Source organism: Oncorhynchus keta, chromosome 24 (genome assembly GCF_023373465.1).
Source record: "Oncorhynchus keta strain PuntledgeMale-10-30-2019 chromosome 24, Oket_V2, whole genome shotgun sequence".
NCBI classification, from domain to species: Eukaryota; Metazoa; Chordata; class Actinopteri; order Salmoniformes; family Salmonidae; genus Oncorhynchus; species Oncorhynchus keta.
The window spans coordinates 12,127,520-12,148,419 of NC_068444.1; the positions used below are offsets into that span (position 1 = coordinate 12,127,520).

Genomic DNA, 20,900 nt, shown 5'->3' on the forward strand with positions numbered 1-20,900 from the left:
CCGGGGTAAACGTTACTGCCCGGGGTAAACGTTACTGCCCGGGACACTCTGGACCGGGGTAAACGTTACTGCCCGGGACACTCTGGACCGGGGTAAACGTTACTGCCCGGGACACTCTGGACCGGGGTAAACGTTACTGCCCGGGACACTCTGGACCGGGGTAAACGTTACTGCCCGGGACACTCTGGACCGGGGTAAACGTTACTGCCCGGGACACTCTGGACCGGGGTAAACATTACTGCCCATGAGGTTAATATTTCTACTGTTATATTGCTTTCATTGATTGTCGCTAAGACATCAATCCATGCTTATTTAAATAGATTGAATTAAATTTCAATTCAAAGAGTGCACAACATGGTTTTCAACAAATGCCTCAGCCACATCTTACATTTCAGAGATTCTCACACACACACACACACACACACACTGGTTCCAGTCTGCTTGGCGAAGCATCAGTGCTTCAAAGCTGCTCCAAGGAGATGAGCAAAGCCGGTTTCCCTGCGACAGCATTTTAGCTGGGAACAGGATGGAGACCCATGCACACTCAAACATGGGCTGTGTCCCACATGAAACCCCATTCTCTATATAGTGCTCTACTTTTTGTCCAGGGTCCACAGGGTGCCATTTGGGATACACCGATAGTACGCTGGAACATCCAGTACAATGTTCGTTTCGGTCACATAGACATGCTTGTTGGTGCAGCAATGCCAGTATGTGAAATATTTATCTACAAAATGTGTGGAGTTGGAACATCTCCCTAGCCTGACTGACCCCAAAGGCAACATTCTGGGAAAGTGAGGGGCCGAGCACATGTGAAATGAAGTTCAAGGTGTGTGTGTGTGTTAGTGCTGTGTCTTTGATTAAATAAGGGGCTGACTGAAAACTGTTGTCTGGGGCTGAATTCCCAGTGATCTCAGTGGATTTTTCCAAAAATCTAACCCCTGGTCAAATATTGTGAAGGAGGCTAATAAGGAAAGGCTACCATAGCAGGGATAGAGAGGAGGGAGAGAAAAAACACATTGTTTTATCTGACTGGAGCAATCACAGTATGACAAGTGTAATTGAAAAGGTCAATATCAAGTCACATACACACCTCAGGGGCCACGCAGACACATACATGAGGGATCCAGCTCTGGTTGAAATAATGCTAATAACAATATCCTTTCTGGGAACACTGTGACCTGTCCTTTTAAAAGACATGAGGGATGAGGGGTGTAAAGTGTGCGCGTTTGTGCATCGGTGAGTGTGCCGTGACTCGCAGCCGGTCGTGCCTACATGAACACCACCAGTGTCATCTCGTGGAGGGGGTGCAAATTAAAAGTCAACGTGGCCATGTGGCTCCTTTAGCCCTGCTGTGTCATACCCTGCCAAACAAACTACAGTATCTAGCTAGAGAGACTGGCAGTATATATATATATATATACTTTAGTTCAGTTGTGGGTGAGTGATCACACATGAGAGCAGAAACCATGACATTCACAGGTTGAATTAGAAGTTGAATTATTGGGTCAACTTCATACGTCCTCTAATGTTCTCCTTGTGCTGGGCTGTTATTTGGAAAAGATAAGTATTTGTGTGTGTACACACACACACACACACACACACACACACACACACACCTGAAAATGTCAAGGTTACACCTGATTACAGTATTCAGGTGTGGAGGGATATGGAATGGCAGGAAGTCTGTGGTCATCTGGTCTCCATGCCAACTAAGAGGGTCTAACTCGGATGGCGTATGGATTTTACTACCCTGCTGCCAGCTATCAAGGTGACCCAGTCTGTCCCATGGTTCTCAATGTCCTCTTTTTGTATCATACTTAATATCAGTCACCCAACATCATATATGCCTCCACCAACACCATCCCTGTGTACAGCAGTCCAGTAGTAGAATATACAGTGTATACTAAAAGTATTCAGTCCCCTTGACTTCTTCAAATTTGTTACATTACAGTCTTATTCTAAAATTGATTCAATTGTTTTCCACCTCATCAAATCTACACAAAATACCCCATAATGACAAAACAAAAACGTTTTTTAGATATTAATGTTTGCAAATTTAGAAGAAAAAAAAATATCACTTTTACGTAAGTATTCAGGCCCTTCAATCAGTACTTTGTTGAAACACCTTTGTCAGAGATTACAGCCTCGAGTCTTCTTGGGTATGACGCTACAAGCTTGGCACACCTGTATTCAGGGAGTTTCTACCATTCTTCTCTGCAGATCCTCTCAAGCGCTCCCCATCCAACCTGACAGCGTCGCTGCACAGCTATTTTCAGGTCTCTCCAGAGATGTTTGATCGGGTTCAACTCCGGGATCTGGCTGGGCCACTCAAGGACATTCAGACACTTGTCCCGAAGCCACTCCTGTGTTGTCTTGGTTGTGTGCTTAGGGTCGTCGTCCTGTTGGAAGGTGAACCGTCGCCCCAGGCTGAGGTCCTGAGGGCGCTGGAGCAGGTTTTCATCAAGGATCTCTGTACTTTTCTCCGTTCATTGTTCCCCTCAGACTAGTATCCCAGTCCCTGCCGCTGAAAAACATCCCCACAATGCTGCCACTACCATGCTTAACATAGGGATGGTGCCAGGTATCCTCCGGATGAATGCCAAACGTCACAAGGTAAAGAGTTCAATCTTGTTTTCATCAGACCAGAGAATCTTGTTTCTCATGGTCTGAGAGTCCTTTCGGAGCCTTTTGGCAAACTCCAAGCGGGCTTTTACTGAAGAGTGGCTTTCGTCTGGCCCATCGCCACAAAAGGAACTCTAGAGCACTTTCAGAGTGACCATCAGACTCTTGATCACCTAAGGCCCTTCTCCTCCGATTGCTCAGTTTGGCCGGGTGGTCAGCTCTAGGAAGAGTCTTGGTGGTTCCAAACTTCTTCCATTTAAGAATGATGGAGGCCCGTGTGTTCTTGGGTACCGCCAATGCTGCAGAAATGTTTTGGTACCCTTCCCCCAGATCTGTGCCTTGACACAATCCTGTCCTAGAGCTCTATAGACAATTCCTTCTACGAGTCGTATCACAAAGGGTTTGAATACTTATGCAAGTAAGGTATTTGTTTTTAATACATTTGCTAAAATGTAAAAAAATAAAAAACGAAGAAAGAAAAAACTGTTTTCCTCATAAAATATTTTAAAATCAATTTTAGAATAAGGCTGTAACATAACATGTTGAAAAAAGTCAAGGGGTCTGAATACTTTCTGAATGCACTGTACACAAGAAAATAAGTCAGCTACCACAAACACATTTCTCACACATACAAAAGCAATTTTACTACCCAGTACCCACGTGTCTTGTTCCATCAGACTGCAAGGAAGCCTCCAGCTGAACACACACACACACACACACACGTTACAATGGCAGCTCTGAAGAATTTGAATGAGCACAGATGCTGACCATGATAGCCAAATGCTAGAGACTGCATTAGAAATCCAGCTATTCTTCCATTCCCATGGTCCATCTCTGATGTTATTCCCTCCTTCCATCTCCTCTAAGTGGACATTACACATGTTCATATGCTATGGCAAAACATTTTTTAGAATTACAACATTTGCTGTAAACAAACATCGTCAAGCAGCCTCCTGGAAAAATGTGTAGAAAAGCAGGAAATTTGCTTTCAAAATGATAAATTGGATCTCAGCCTCATTGCAGAATAGCATGAGATTAGCTATAAAACTGCTAATTTCCCTCTCCGCTCAACGGCAGTGTAGAATTGAAGGAAATTTCACTTAAAATACAAAAACCTCAACCTCATTGTAAAATGTTTAGAATAGCATGCAATTAGCTATAAAACTACACATTGTTGTCATCCTTGCCCAATGATAAAATGTGGGTAATTGTAGGAAGCAAGCCATTGACCCACCCACCCCCCCCCCCCAAAAAAAATTAGATATATTATTATTTTATTTTTGTGGGGGGTCAATGGCTTGCATATATATATATATATATATATATATATATATATAAATTTAAAAAATAGGGTAGGGGGGGGGGCCCTGTGAAACTGCGGTATGGCACTGCATTACATGCCTCCGCTAAAAGCCTCTCAATTATTGGGTCAAAACTGCCATGCAGTGTCCTCAAGGGAGGGCAATTCAGTGCGTGTGTGTGGCCCATTTGCCTTTCAGATGAGCTGTTATCTGTGTGCAGACTCACACAGTGGTAAAACCCACTCCAGCCAGGGAGAGGAGGCACTTCCGTAGCCATATTTGGAAATGTGGGAAATCCCCCTGCAACCTGGCACCTCATCTCTATTCCACACAGTGTGGCTCGTACCACTAGAGACCTGAAGCTACGCCCAGGGTCAATGTCTCATTAGGAAGCTGAAATGGGGTGGAATCATCACCATTAACTCATCATGTGAGAGCGAAAGTTCAGTCCGTTCCTGCACACAGAAACAACCCCCTCCTCTCAGTCTCTCTCCCCTTCTCCCTCATCTCTTCTCTCTCAAATCGGAGATTAAATGTCAGTCTAAAAGCTAGCTTGCTTGAGGGAGGCAGTTCCACACACACACACACACACTTCCACAGTTCTGTTTCTCTCATCGAATTAGAACCAGAACCCACACAGCAATCTTAAGACGGAGGGATAGAAAATATGTATCTTCTGGTACACCCCGCCCCGATAAACCACCACCTCTCCAACCTTCTCCTCCCCTAGTCAACTCTGGCTAAAGCATTATACCTAGAGTTATACCTATGACTTTTAATATCGTTTTTGGAAGAAAGTGTTATTTGATGACTCTTTGGAAGGCAAGAAGGGTTCTACATAGAACCATGTCATATTTCCCAGCATGCTCTATTGCAGGGTGATTTTCAGAATTGTTTATTTTAAATGTCTGTTTTTGCATGTACATTGACTGATAAACGTTATTTTACAAAGATAAATAGCATACAGCACACTTTCCTAAACTAAACCAATCTGTTAGCAGATGGACTTGCACCCGTTACTGAGATGTTTGTTCCAGTTTAGATGATTGAGGTAGTCTCAGTATTTAATGTTCCCTACACTGGCAGTCATTCTGAATGCAGGTTGCGGTTGATAAAAAAAAAAAAACGTGGATATCCCGTCTCCGGCTGGATTCCAATAGGAATTAAATATCACCCTGCAAGCCAGTATAATGTGAATTTCAGGCCTGATGTAGCCTGTAAACTAGGAGTTTCCCAACACCACAGTGTTAGGTTATAACCAGGCCCTCAAAGGCCGTATGATACACAGTGGTGTGAAACAATTATTTGCACACTTTCAAATTCTCTACTGAATGTTATCATATCTTCAACCAAAACCTAACATTAGATAAAAGGAACCTGAGTGAATAACAACAATTACAGAACAAAGGCTTCCTGTAGTTGCTGAACAGTCTCACACTTCACTGTGGAATTTTGACCCATAAATGGGACCCATGTCGTCCTAAAAAAAGGTATACTTTTGACTCGGCTGTCCATTGAACAGGAATTCTGCTCTGCATCAGAGAATGTCAGGCCATCTGTGAGCTGAAGCACAGCCGAGTCATGAAGCACAGACAATCCAAAGCACACAAGACTACATGAAAATGGTTAAAAAGCAACACATTTGAAGTTTTGGAACGGCCTAGTCAAAGTCTAGACCTAATCCCAATTAAGATGTGGCAGGACTTGAAACAAGCAGTTCATGCTTGAAATCCCACAAATGTCACTGAGTTAAAGCAGTTTTGCATGCAAGAGTGGGCCGACGTGAGAGGCTGACCAACAACTACAGGAAGCATTTGGTTGCAGTAAATTGCAGCTAAAGATGTGGCACCAGCAGTTCAAATCGTGTTTGTCACATGCGCCGAATAAAACAGGTGAAATGCTTACTTACAAGCCCTTAACCAATGGTACAGAGTCAATGTGTGGGGGCACCGGTGTTGAGGTAATATGTACATGTAGGTGGAGTTATTAAAGTGACTATGCATAGATAACAGAGTAGCATCAGCGTAGAGGGGTGAGGTGGGGGGGGCAAATGCAAAGAGTCTTGGTAGCCATTTGATCAGATATTCAGGAGTCTTTTGGCTTGGGGGGTTAGAAGCTGTTTAAAAGTGTCATGACGTTGGCCTGGGGGGGGTAAGTTTATGACAGTCAAATACCTCTTCCCCACTTTCTCCTCTCGCTACCCTACTGAGGTTATAGTTGGAAAACCCTTGGTTGTTAACATAGAGGTTCTGGGAACATCAGAAGGTGGGGGGAAATGAACTATATTCTGGTAATCCGACCAATTGAACATATGCAGTGGTACTTAATGAATATGATGTCAGTTCGGTTGTCATCGGAAACCTTCTCATCAATGATAAGATGACAAACTCTACAGTGGAAAGTCTACACAGAGTTATCGGATTCACATGGAATTGTTGTTCAATTTAAATGTTTGAATATGAAATTATTCGTGATGGGATGAAATGTGATTTTAGCTTCTAAAATGTGAGATTTGGGTTTTCATAAGATAGGGCTCTGCTCAAATCAGTGACCCGCCCCTGTGAAGGGATATGGGCTATAAAACCTTTCAAACACGCCCTCTCCCTTCTTATATAAGCCCTTGAGGACAATATAACCTCCTGTTCCGAGGACGACGGTCCTATGTAAGAATGGTTCAGATAATAACTACAGAACGAAGCCAACATCAGTGTGAGCTTTGGTTGCGAATGGTATAAACTCTTATTCACTACAGATGTGATACCTCCTAGCCGTTGAATTAGCAACAGCAGATGCAAACGAGGGTTTGGAAGGAACAGACAGAGTATCCTTCTATCACCCAACGACGTTACAACAACATATCCAATTGACAACCAGAGACATTCTTCAAAGGACTCATTTGGGCAACACGGCCTTCAATCTACCACTAACCTACCGAAGTGCAGCTCAGAGTAAATATTTATTGCATTTTCCTTTTCCAAATGGGCGGTAATTTAGAATGCATAAGATACTGTATTTACGATAGCACAGCTTCTTCCCTTTGTTCCTCAGTCTTCCCGCACTTTCACTCAAACCCAGCCCCTTTTCTTTTGTGTAACAAGCTGTCATATCTGTTCTGCCCGATAGGAACGTTTTCCTTTAGGACGTAATTTGTAATCAAGTTATGATGTAATTAGTTAGGTTTTTAGTAAATAAATAAACCCAATTTTGTATTGCTGATTGAACTTGTGAGCCAGGGTTCGTGCAGATATCTGAAAATTGTAAATTCTTGGTTGAGACGGAATTAAGATGACGATTAATATTGACTGCTATTGATGTAAAATATTACTAGGTCTTTAAGAGTTTATTCTGGAGATAACTGCTCTAATAAATATTATTTTGTGGAGCTCGACTCTAGTTAATTACATGATTAGCTCAATCAGGTAATATTAATTACGGATAAATTATTTTATAGAAGAGCATGTCATATCACTTAATCCGGCATAGCCAAAGACATGACAGAAGCTTCTTAGACCTAGACTTGGCAGTCCAGTACAGCTTGCCGTGCGGTAGCAGAGAGAACAGTCTATGACTACAGTGGCTGGAGTCTGACATTTTTTAGGGCCTTCCTCTGACACCTCCTGGTGTAGAGGTCCTGGATGGCAGGAAGCTTAGCCCCAGTGATGTACTGGGCCGTACGCACTACCCTCTGTAGTGCCTTGCGTTGGAGGCTGAGCAGTTGCCGTACCAGGCAGTGATGCAACCCATCAGGATGCTCTCGATGGTGCAGCTGTCAAACCTTTTGAGGATCTGTGGACCCATGCCAAATATTTTCAGTCTCCTGAGGGGGAATAGGTTTTGTCGTGCACTCTTCACAATTGTTTTGGTGATGTGGACTCCAAGGAACTTGAAGCTCTCAAACTGCTCCACTACAGCCCCATCGATAAGAATGGGGATGTGCTCGGTCCTTTTCCTGTAGTCCACAATCATCTCCTTTGACTTGATCACGTTAAGGAAGAGGTTGTTGTCCTGGCACCACACTGCCAGGTCTCTGACCTCCTCCCTATAGGCTGTCTCCTCATTGTCGGTGATCAGGCCTACATACACTGTTGTGTCATCAGCAAACGTAATGGAGTCATGCTTGGCCATGCAGTCATGAGTGAACAGGGAGTACTGAGCACGTACCCCTGAAGGGCCCCCATGTTGCGGATCAGCGTGGCGGATGTGTTGTTACCTACCCTTACCACTGTCAGTTATTGAGTGTAAGGGAGAAATTACTCAGAGGAATTGGGTGTTGCATAAATTAATAAACTCAGGTTCCCCTTTTCTAATATTAGGTTTTGGTTGAAGATCTGATAACATTCTGTATTAAAAGAGAAATCTGAAAGAGGAAAAATTATTTATCATGGCACTGTAAATAATCATTTTAAAGGCTGATAGAACTGTTCATAGGGTTCTAGAAAGCCATTTTATCGTCTAAAATGTTCTATTGGTAGAACCTTTCAGGATTCTACCAATTCTAGGTAGAACCATATACAGGGTGTTCTATGAAGAACACTACATAAAGGGTTCTATGTAGTGTAGAGGGTTCAACCTAGCACCAAAAAGGGTTCCCTATGGGGACATACCGAAGAACCCTATATGGTTATGCTTAGCACCTTATTTGTAAGAGTGCACAGACAGTTCTGTAGCTAGCTAGCTACTCTGGTTCAGACAAAGCTCTGTAGCCCTCTGTCTCAACTACAGTTGCAGAAGGATACAAAAGACGTGCAGAACTGACTAATTTGAAAAGAAAATCACTGGTTTGAAACGAGAGGTCGACTGATTAATTAGGGCCGATTTCAAGATTCGGTAATCAGCATTTTTGCACACAGATCATGGCCGATTACATTGCACTCCGCGAGGAGACTGCGTGGCAGGCTGACTACCTGTAATGCAAGTGCAACAAGGAGCCAAGTTAAGGTGCTAGCTAGCATTAAACTTATCTTATCAAAACATAAATCACTAGTTACCTGGTTGATGATATTACTAGTTCATCTAGCTTGTCCTGCGTTGCATATAAAATCGATGTGGTGCCTGTTAATTTATTATTGAATTACAGCCTACTTCACCAAATGGGTGATTTAACAAGCGCATTCAGAAAAGAAAACACTGTTGAACCCTTTTTTGGTTACTACATGACTCCATGTGTGCCATTTCATAGTATCGATGTCGTCACTATTATTCTACAATGTAGAAAATAGTACAAATAAAGAAAAATCTCAAACGAGTAGGTGTGTGCAAACTTTTGACTGGTACTGTATGTTTTGACTACGACAGTTTACAAATCGAAGGTAACACCAAGTAACTTAGTCTCCTCAACATCACAACCTAGGCTACACTTATGAGAAATACGTTTTGGTTTATTCATATTTTGTTTTTTTATTTATTATCAATTCCATTTACGAGTTGTCAATGTATTCATTGTATTTTGTTTGGAGCGCGCCTGTCAATGTTGAGTAAGGACACGCACCCAACTACACATAGCATAGTGGAGCGTCTCAAAGTAATTTTTTCACTTCAAAACAGCAAGTAAAGAAAAAGTATATTTTTTACATCCATTAAAAGTGACAATAGTTCCTCAATGTAGTCTATTTGAAAAAGCTTTCCACCTCTGTTTTTCGATAATCACTCCTCATGAAAGGGAAAAGAAATGTCATGTCATGTAATCAGGTAGACCTATTGTATCCCTTTGCGCAAATAGCCCGCAGCTGTGTCCGGAGATCGCTAGCATGGGAAACTGAGGGTCCAGAATATTTGATAGATTTTTGATTAATAACATGAACGAGATTACAGTGAGAAGCTTCTTCTTAAGCAGACACCTTGATGAAAACCAGTCACTATTCAGATCCCCAAGACGGTATACCTCTCGGTTTACATCACATATACAGTCAAGCATTTCACACATATTATTTAGAAACGGACTGTTTGCACTTGGTGTCCAATAGCAACATCGCAAAAGAAAAGGCTTTAGGTGTGTCAGGTGAACCTGCAACCACAACACTTCAATAACACTTGACATAAGATCTTCTCTAAGCATTAGTGATATGGCTCTGAATATATACAGCAACACCTCCCCCATGGGCATTCCTGTCTCTTCTATCCTTGTATTGCAACTGCTGTATCAAAGGAATTATCAAAGTCAGTCTCAGAAATGGGTAATATATGAATGTTACCTTATTTCAAAGGCTACAAATATTAATATGGGCTAATTTCAGCACTTTCCTGAGTAGCTTATCAGAGATAAACATAATATGGAAAAGAGCAAACAAAGCAAGAGACAAAAAAAACATTTACCAGTCTGTTAAATCAGTTGGGGTGTGTAAGATAGGAAACTCATAGGCTTAGCTGCCTCATCCCTTCCAGGCTTTTGAGAGGGAGGGTGGACAATGAGCCTGTCACAGTGGATGGAAGTAATGTCCCCACTCGCTCTGGCAGCTTTCACAGCTGTGATAATTTATTTGCTCTACTGGTGTACAGGATAGACCTCGTTGAGGAAAGATGTACGTTCCTCTCAAGTTGTCGTCTCTTTCCAGAACAGCTACCTTGTCATTGAACCTCAGGATCTTGACAACTATTGGCATGGGCCTGCCACCTGGGCCGGTGGTGAGTTTTCAGTCCAGTGGGCGTGCTCCACCTCCACCAAATCTTCCTGTGGTCCATCTTCAGTTTCTCACAGATCATTTCCCTCACCTTATCCTCAGACTCCATCCAGGTCTCATGTGGAGATTCTGCTATTCCCTCCACAACAACGTTGTTCTGCCTTGATTGTTCCCTGATATAACAATGATAGAGAAATCAGATTATCATGGCTTTACATACAGAACTGATGTGCTCTCAATAATTTACAGGATGCGGTCATCTTGCAGTTCTCCTGTTTGAACTGAATGAGCTCACCCTGGGAGAACTGCAAACTGTTCTTCAGGTCTTGCACCTCACTGGTCAGGTCATCCATTATTTTATTAGTTGAAGCTATTTTATTGTACCAACTGCTTTAGAACTATTTTTCTTCTTTTAAAAACATCCTTCACCTGTAATAGAGAGAAACCACTGTCCTCAACGGTACTCCCACCGGCTTTGGTCTTCACCATGGTAGCAACGTAGGCTACGCTGTACAGTACAAGACTGGGCAGGTCGCAGGGAAGATGGATCAGCAGGAATCAAGACAGTCACAAGCCCGGGACAATCCATCCAGAGCGACAGATTCTTACCTTGTCAGCTCTTGTTTTTTTCCAGCAACCTTTTGGTTACTGGTACAATGCTCTAACCACTAGGCTACCTGCCACCTCTACACTCTAACCACTAGGCTACCTGCGCCCCCACTATGTAATGAATAGGGTTCCATTCACGACACAACCAGAGACTGTTTCTTACTCTAAAAGAATAAATCAGTATATTTGTATAATATACAGTGCATTCTGAAGGTATTCAGACCCCTTCATTTCCCCCCCACATTGTTATGTTACAGCCTTACTTTAAAATGGATGAAATCGTTTCACCCCCTCCCCCCCCTCAATCTAAACACAATACCCCATTTTCAGGTCTCTCCAAAGATGTTCGATCGGGTTCAAGTCCAGGCTCTGGCTGGGCCACTCAAGGACATTCAGGGGCTTGTACTGAAGCCACTCCTGCCTTTGTAACAGTAGAACTTTAGACCGTCCCCTCGCCCATACCCGGGCGCGAACCAGGGACCCTCTGCACACATCAACAACAGTCACCCACGAAGCTGCGGCCCTTGCAGAGCAAGGGGAACCACTACTTCAAGGTCTCAGAGCAAGTGATGTCACCGATTGAAAGGCTAACTAAGCTAGCCGTTTCACATCCGTTACACCTTGTCTTGGCGGTGTGCTTAGGGTCATCATCCTGTTGGGAGGTGAAACGTCGCCCCAGTCGGAGGTCCTGAGCGCTCTGGGGCAGGTTTTCGTCAAGGATCTCTCTGTACTTTGCTCCGTTCATCTTTCCCTCAAGCCGGACTAGTTTCGTAGTCCCTGCCGCTGAAAAACATTCCCACAGCATTCCCGCCACCACAATGCTTCACTGTAGGGATGGTGACAGGTTCACGCCAGATGTGACGCTTGACATTCAGGCTAAAGAGTTTATCATGGTCTGAGAGTTATTTTGGCAAACTCCAAGCAGGCTGTCATTTGCCTTTTAATGAGGAGTGGATTCCGTCTGACCACTCTACCATAAAGGCCTGATTGGTGGTGTTGCAGAGATGGTTGTTCTTCTGGAAGGTTCTCCCATCTCAACAGAGGAACTCTAGACCTCTGTCAGTGTGACCGTTGGGGTTCTTGGTCACCTCCCTGACCAAGGCCCTTCTTCCCTGATTGCTCAGTTTGGCCAGGCGGCCAGCTCTAGGAAGAGTCTTGGTGGTTACAAACTTCTTCCATTTAAGAATGATGGAGACCAGTGTGTTCTTGGGGCCCTTCAATGCTGCAGAAAATGTTTTGGTACCCTTCCCCAGATCTGTGCCTCGAAACAATCCTGTCTCGGAGCTCTAAGGACTAGAGGTCGACCTAGTAATCGGAATGGCCGATTTCAAGTTTTCATAAGAATCGGAACACCGATTTGGGCCATTATTTTTTTTTTTACACCTTTATTTAATCATTATTTAACTAGGCAAGTCACTTAAGAACGCATTCTTATTTTCAATGAAAGGCCTAGGAACAGTGGGTTAACTGCCTTGTTCAGGGGCAGAACGACAGATTTTTACATTGTCAGCTCAGGGTTTCAATCTTGCAACCTTACAGTTAACCAGTCCAACGCTGGAACCACCTGATTACATTGCATTCCTCGAGGAGCCTGCCTGTTACATGAATGCAGTAAGCCAAGGTAAATTGCTAGCTAGCATTAAACTTATCTTATAAAAAAATCTATCAATCATAATCACTAGTTAAACTAGTAATATGATCAACCATGTTTAGTTATCTAGCGTGTCCTGCGTTGCATATAATCGATGCGGTGCGCATTTGCGAAAAAGGACTGTCATTGCCCCAACGTGTACCTAACCATCAACATCAATGCCTTTCTTAAAATCAATACACAGAAGTACATATTTTTAAACCTGCATATTTAGCTAAAAGAAATCCAGGTTAGCAGGCAATATTAACCAGGTGAAATTGTGTCACTTCTCTTGCGTTCATTGCATGCTGAGTCAGAGTATATGCAACAGTTTGAGCCGCCTGGCTCGTTGGGAACTAATTTGCTAGAATTTTACGTAATTATGACATAACATGGAAGGTTGTGCAATGTAACAGGAATATTTAGACTGATGGAGGCCACCCGTTAGATAAAATACGGAACGGTTCCGTATTTCACTGAAATAATAAACGTTTTGTTTTCGAGATGATAGGTTCCGGATTCGACCATGTTAATGACCAAAGGCTCGTATTTCTGTGTGTTATTATGTTATAACTAAGTCTATGATTTGATAGAGCAGTCTTACTGAGCGGTGGTAGGCACCAGCAGGCTCGTAAGCATTCATTCAAAAAGGACTTTCGTGAGTTTTGCCTGCAGCTCTTTGCTGTGCTTCAAGCATTGCGTTGTTTATGACTTCAAGCCCATCAACTCCCAAGATTAGGCTGGTGTAACCGATGTGACATGGCTAACTAATTAGCGGGGTGCGCGCTAATAGCGTTTCAAACGTCACTCGCTCTGAGACTAGTTATTCCCCTTGCTCTGCATGGGTAACGCTGCGTCAATGGTGGCTGTTGTCGATGTGTTCCTGGTTCGAGCCCAGGTAGGGGCGAGGAGAGGGACGGAAGCTATACTGTTACACTGGCAATACTAAAGTGCCAATAAGAACATCCAATAGTCAAAGGTTAATAAAATACAAATGGTATAGAGAGAAATAGTCCTATAATAACTACAACTTCTTACCTGGGAATAGTGAATACTCATGTTAAAAGGAACCACCAGCTTTTATATATGTTTTTATGTTCTGAGCAAGGAACTTATATATATATATATATATATATATATGCATAATATATACCCGTGAATGATTGTGATCATCTTTCATATTCAGATGTTTGCTTTCATCATATTTGGTGATGCATTTCAGCATACCTCACTGAGATGGAGCAGGCAAATAGCACTATTGAAATGATAGCAATTATCTCAACACAAGGCCAAAATGCATTTAACAGATCATCTGCGGCAAATGGAGAAATCTAATTTAATGGATAAACTCTCTCGTGGATTACCAATTGAGCAAACTAGACAGGATGATTAAGCTTTGACATACACACACTTCAACATTTTGTGTGTGTGTGTGTGTGTGTGTGTGTGTGTGTGTGTGTGTGTGTGTAGGACAGCAGAGGTTGTGATGGTTGGTCACAGCAGATTGTCTGGAGGTGGGGATGTCCTCCTTTCAGGGCCAAGCCAAGTATATAGGCTGAGGCACACACACACACACACACACACACACACACACACACACACACGTGTGTGTGTGTGAGTCACAGCACAATGTTGCAGACGGTGTCTTGTCGTGTTGGAATCTGAGCGAGCTTGAAGATTCCGCAGTCAGCAAGGAGCTGCCAAGCAATAGCAACGTCTTCAGAGAGACTGCACCACACTGCCAGAGTGTCTGCAAGTACACCCCTTTCTCAGGAGATAACGGAGACAATCAACTCCCATGTCTACCTCTTAAACATCAGCCCCCGAAGCTCACAAACAGAGTGATGTTCACACCTTGCCTTGATGAAATAAATCATTTTGTTAATACTGTACCATCTGATTGTATCCAGCCATCCTCCTCCTCAGTAACATGCCAGTCTCTATGGTTGTATGGTATCAGATGGAAGCTGGCACTTCAGGGCCTCGTCTGGTCAGGTCTTTGAAAATATTGCTCAGAAAACCAGGTGTTTTAATTGACATATGCTTACTTTGATTTTGACCTTTAGGCCAATTAAGATAAGAAGAGTGAGGAGTTGACGTGACCATTTCCATACTTGGCATACTGCCATAATCAGTTTAATATAGAATTATGTGTGTGCATGTGAACATACTCAGAGACTCACTGAGGCAAACACCACTCTACATGCCTAAGAGCCGCATGCACACACAAACACAGAGCCCCCGCCAGTCAGCATCAGTCGCCCCACAATAGGCCCCCAGCCGTGGGTCAGATTACCAGGTCGGCCGCTACTCTACATCTCTCTCCCTCTGCATCGCTCCACCACTCCCTCTCCTCTCCCTCTCCTCTCTCCCTCTCCTCTGTAATGATGCAACCTGCTGGTCAGGAAAATATCTCCGCACTGACTGACTGTCATTCTACATATTCATATTGTAGCGATCCTCAAAATATGAACCCTACAAATCCCACCAAATGAGTGAACTCCATTGGAGCAATGCGTAGGGTGTTTGCCTTTCATGCCAGCGACATGGGTTTTGCTTCCCTTTCGCAAAAATATCATCACCTCCAGTGGCCTTCCCATCAGCAACGCTCTCTCGCTCTAATTAGACGAGCACCTGTTCCTCCTCTCCCTGGTCGGTCATTAAGGACCCCCAACCATCTTCCACGGGTCGTTAAGGACCCCCAACCATCTTCCACGGGTCGTTAAGGACCCCCAACCATCCTCCACGGGTCGTTAAGGACCCCCAACCATCCTCCACGGGTCGTTAAGGACCCCCAACCATCCTCCACGGGTCGTTAAGGACCCCCAACCATCTTCCACGGGTCGTTAAGGACCCCCAACCATCCTCCACGGGTCGTTGAGGACCCCCAACCATCTTCCACGGGTCGTTAAGGACCCCCAACCATCTTCCACGGGTCGTTAAGGACCCCCAACCATCCTCCACGGGTCGTTAAGGACCCCCAACCATCCTCCACGGGTCGTTAAGGACCCCCAACCATCTTCCACGGGTCGTTAAGGACCCCCAACCATCTTCCACGGGTCGTTAAGCACCCCCAACGATCTTCCACAGGTCTCAGCATCAGGCTGCTCTACCACCACTGATCCTTGAAAGTCGACCTAGAGGGGTATGTTTAGGGTAGGGTCTAGGTGGTAGACATGAAGCTCAGAGGGAGAATACACATGAGTGTACAGCTCAGGGCTGTCTGTGATAGTGGCTGACCCATGATAGGGTCAAGTATAGACCACTCAGATCATAGCAGTCACTAGGCTATGGTTACCATATGGACCAGCTTTCACAGGTTATTCAAACTCGTGTACCGCTGCACATTTCTCTTCCCTTCCTGAAATCTAGCCTGTTTGGATGGCACAACCAGTCAGTTCCAAATGGAATCCTATTACCTCTATAGTGCACTTCCTTCTACCAGAGCCCTATTCCAAAGTAGTGCACTACCTTCTACCAGAGCCCCATTCCAAAGTAGTGCACTGCCTTCTACCAGAGCCCTATTCCAAAGTAGTGCACTACCTTCTACCAGAGCCCTATTCCAAAGTAGTGCACTATACAAAAGGGACTAGGGTGCCATTTGGGACACAGTCAACATATCACAGTGCAGTGAAACTGAAGAGTAGCACCTCCGCCCTTGGCTCTGCTAAAGCAGGGCTTTGTTGTGGAAATAGCAGGAGGGAAGGACCTGCCGAAATGCTTTAGACTACAGGGCAGTTTCAACAGGTTTAGGACGGTCCCTTATTCCCTCAATCAACTCCTCTAGCTTGGTGAAAGAGCAACGGAAAGAGGTTGAGAATTATTTTATTTTTAATCAGTCCAATATCGCCATAGTTCAGAATCTCTAACAAGCGGTGCTTGACTTGGACTAAAATATGTGTCGACACTCATTGTGCGGCGGTACCATTTATATTTAGGTCCAGGAACTCCTCAATACTTTTGAGCTAATATTCTATAAGAGGTGCAGGAACGCAAACAGTAGAAAATATGAGGTTAGGTACTCAGCTCAGGTGAACTTCTGCCCCAGTAAAGCAATGCTAACAAACCACCTTGCTAAGATAGAGGGTGGCAGGTAGCCTAGCGGTGAAGAGCGTTGGGCCAGTAACCAACCAAAAGGTATCTGGTTGGAATTATCGAGCCAATTAGGTGAAAAATCTGTTAATTTAACCCCAATTGCAAAAATGTAAAAAAAAATATGATATTTGCTTAGTTAGCCAAGTGCTTCTCCACTGAGACAAACAACCCCCTCACAAGGTAATTACAGAAAGAGTACCATCCCTCTCTCTCCCCCCTCTCAACACAGGAGACTCCTAGAACACCACTAACAGATGTCTCCCAACAGCTAGGCTTCATTGGTTGAACCACCTACTGTGCGAGCTGTTAGTTTATTTTAATATATCTCATTTTAAGTACTACACGGCCTATAGGCTGCAACATATGAATAGACGTTGATATAAAGTAGGACTGGACAGTCGAAATGCAGGTGAGGTACCAGACAGTGGGCAGATGTAGACTACTTCCAAAACCATTTAGCGCAACTGGTTACAGCGGACTATCCTCCCGTGGTCTGACAGAACTCCTTAAACCAATATGTCATGACATGCAAATTAGGCTGCCCCCGTCTACCTCGATGCAAACTGTCATAGGCTGTCCCAGTCTACCTCGATGCAAACTGTCATAGGCTGTCCCAGTCTACCCCGATGCAAACTGTCATAGGCTGTCCCAGTCTACCTCGATGCAAACTGTCATAGGCTGTCCCCGTCTACCTCGATGCAAACTGTCATAGGCTGTCCCCGTCTACCTCGATGCAAACTGTCATAGGCTGTCCCAGTCTACCTCGATGCAAACTGTCATAGGCTGTCCCAGTCTACCCCGATGCAAACTGTCATAGGCTGTCCCAGTCTACCTCGATGCAAACTGTTACTTTAATACACATCCCCGAATTCAACTTAAACTTTGTCTGGGGAATTTTGTATTAATTGTTTTGTCCCATGTGAGCCTATGGCTGTTGCCGTTAGTGCACGCAGTGTCCCTCACTGCAGAGAAGGGAGAAAAAAAACCTACTTTTAGAGCAATGAGACCTATTGACGGGGTGCGATTGTAAATTCCCCAGGTACACCATAGAAGCCAAAGTCGTTATCAATGTTCATTAAATAGGATATTGTTCTTCTTCTTTGTTCTAATTGAATAGAGTAGGCTTATCTTGACCTCTGCGTAAAACAAAGTTCGAAACGAATCCAACAGCAACCACGTTATCAGACCTCATCAGCTGACGAGGCGCCACTCATCAAGCCATTTAAATCAATGTATTCATTATTGAAGCTGGAGCGAATGGACCGCTGTCTGCCTCTTACCTTATAGACATTCTCCGTTATACGGTGTACTTCGTCAGTCCGAGACATCGTGGAACCACCTTCTTCAGCCAAAACCATAGACCAGATTTCCTTTAGTGACGGGAGCTTTTCGAAGAAATACTACGGAGAAACGGAGTAGGTGGAAGGAATCGTAGTAAGAAACAATTGTTACAGAGGGGGGGGACGCGCGTAATACGAGACTCCGGAATCATCGCTTTTATAAGAAACTTTTCAACTGCACCCACACAGTCTGGAGGCTATACCACCCGCTGACAGAGAACGCAGGCAGCCTGATCATAGCTGCTTGCCATTTTAAAGGGATCCGCCTCCTCTCTCTCGATCACTGCCCACACCACTGCCTCTGCTCTGCCTCTGCGTAAAAATCATTCATAATACCCGCATGCCTGAATGACTACAGTACAGCTATGCACACACATCTCTATACCCAACAATACGATTTCAACAGATTGTGATCGAAGTAAATGAACACATTTTGAAGCGAACACATTTTAGGCAAAACAAATAACGTAAACCGATAACGTATGGTATAACTAATGAAGTAGAGCCGAGTGTATTTATCGAACATTGTACAAAACATTATAATTAAATAGCTGGCTACCTGTTACAGTTGTGCATTGCTATCTAGACTTAGTGTCTGGAATGTAGTGGTGTGTGTCGGTGTAGGACGGCGTCACCTTGCTCGTACAGTATGCTACAATATGTGATGTAGGAACAGGGGAATCCTCCACAACTCATTCAGCAAGTCACGATCTGCACCACAAGAGCCTGTTGGAAAATCTCTAAAATGTCAAGGCTTTATTCTTCATTGGATGTGGACAATAAGTGATTTCTATGCTGCTGATGTCTCCAATTTTCCAGAAACGTATTAGCATTATAATAACTCAGGAGCAAAAGTACAGTACCTTATAGTGTTGAAAGACACAGGTCACTTAACCCCCTGCCTGACCACTCCACATAGTTAAAATTGGGTTTAACTTGCTTTTTTGACAACCCTCCTTCATTAAGATGAGCTTATAATTAAACTTCATAAACACAACAGTAAAAATCCATCTGAAAACCTGAATTAAATTGTGTTTTAAAGGGCATTTCTCAACATTGCCATTTATTTGCTTGTGTGATGAACAATCTAGTTGGCCCTCACACAGGTGGTTTCCATAATTAAACAATTCAACAATGATACTGCTTCCTAATTAATTTGAGACAGCTGGTGAATCAATCAATATCTGTCCCTAGTGACATGTAGCGTAGCAGAAACTGGAGGTAACAACAGCCCATCTGAACACTGCCGGGGTGGTTGAGGCTAGTCATTAAAGAAATAATACACTAATACAAAATGTTTAAGCAATAAGGCACTAATATAGGCCAGGGGGCGTGATACATTCTGGTTTTAGCACTGCTGTTCTGCGTCACAGGGAAAGGCATTAGAGCAAGCAATTACGTATTCCCCTCAGCTCTGGTTCGGCCTATGAGGAGGCTTGAACAGAGACAGAGAGGGGAGCCCCATTATTTAGTAGCAGAGCCAGGACACTCTGTAGCCACCTGGACCAGCAACCGGTGTGTGTCCTTGGCAATGAGGGGACAGACACACACCCTCCCACCCACATCCCCCAGGTCATCATTACCTGGCCTTCCTTTGTAGAGCTGGCTCTTTCTCCAACCTAGTCTCAGAGCATTTCGTATTATTCTGTATGTTCAAAATGCACTTGCACATCTGAGCTATCTTTTTTTTGCAGGTGCATGGTAACAGTTGAATAAAATGAAAATTAAAAAACTGCACACTGCTCTTGATAGTATCACTGCTCTTTAATAAGCTCTGAGGAAGGACGATATGTAAAAGCTTAATAAAAAGCAGTGAAACTATCAATAGCAGTGTGGGGTTTCTTCTTTTTTCAAGACACTCCATTTAGTATATGTTACATTTCGTATGCCATGTATTTGTGGATGTCCATCACCGAATTTACTTTTACTATGTTACGTCAAGTCTGAGACCAGGCTGTTTTTTCAGGAGCACTTGAAAACAGCCTCCCACTCACTCCATTTTCCCTGCCTGTAATTGTCCCCCAGGTTCAGATATCTTTTATGAATCATAGAGCACAGCGATTCGCACTGTCATTCATGTTCCCTTTCTCAACCCACTCTGTCTCCCACGCTGTCATTGGCTTGAAGGGGACAATCAGCGACACACTGTATTGCAGCAGATTCATTCAACGGCACATCGGAGTTCACTGTGCAGTCAAAACTTGATTTTCCTGTGTTCTTTATATTTCCACACAATGAGAATGGAATAATACTGTGAAATTGTGAAAATTATGATTATGCTCTTTTGGTGTAAGAGCTGTTTGAAAAGGTGGGATGGAGTTTTGGCCTTCCATGGTGACATCACCATGCAGTAAATGAGTTAATAGACCAATAAGAGAGTTCCTAACCTCTCTGGCAATAACAGCTAGCTTTCAGTTTTCCCCTCCCCAGTCAGACCACTTCCAGACAGTCCTAGATAAATTATTGCTTGAGAAATTGCTCTTTACTAAGAAGCTATTTATATATATATATATATATATACATTACCATTTGAATTGAAAACAATCACAGTAAGGTACTTCATAGTTAACCCAAAAATGATTTGGCATTGAGATAAAAAAATAAAAAAAACTATCTACATTGGACCTTTCAGTACTTTCCCCAGAAATATACAAATTGTTCCAAGCATTTCACAGATAACAAA

The 20,900-nt window shown here is 43.6% G+C and overlaps 1 protein-coding gene across 6 annotated transcripts in view; it reads right to left on the reverse strand.

The window, feature by feature from the left end:
* The window catches only part of LOC118380866 (brain-specific angiogenesis inhibitor 1-associated protein 2-like), a 150,445-nt gene extending 130,681 nt beyond the window's left edge, over positions 1-19,764 (reverse strand). Inside the window, exons 1-3 of one of the 6 annotated variants that reach the window (XM_052477700.1) lie at positions 19,081-19,764; positions 18,864-18,943; positions 18,158-18,277 (exon numbers count right to left, since the gene is read on the reverse strand). In XM_052477700.1, the coding sequence (XP_052333660.1) occupies positions 18,158-18,235 (78 nt within the window). In that variant the 5' untranslated portion in view covers positions 18,236-18,277; positions 18,864-18,943; positions 19,081-19,764. Of the gene's footprint in view, positions 1-18,157; positions 18,478-18,852; positions 18,944-19,080 lie in introns of those variants that run through there. The other 5 variants (XM_052477698.1, XM_052477703.1, XM_052477702.1 and 2 more) reach the window with 5 other exon arrangements.
* Positions 19,765-20,900: the final 1,136 nt, after the last annotated feature.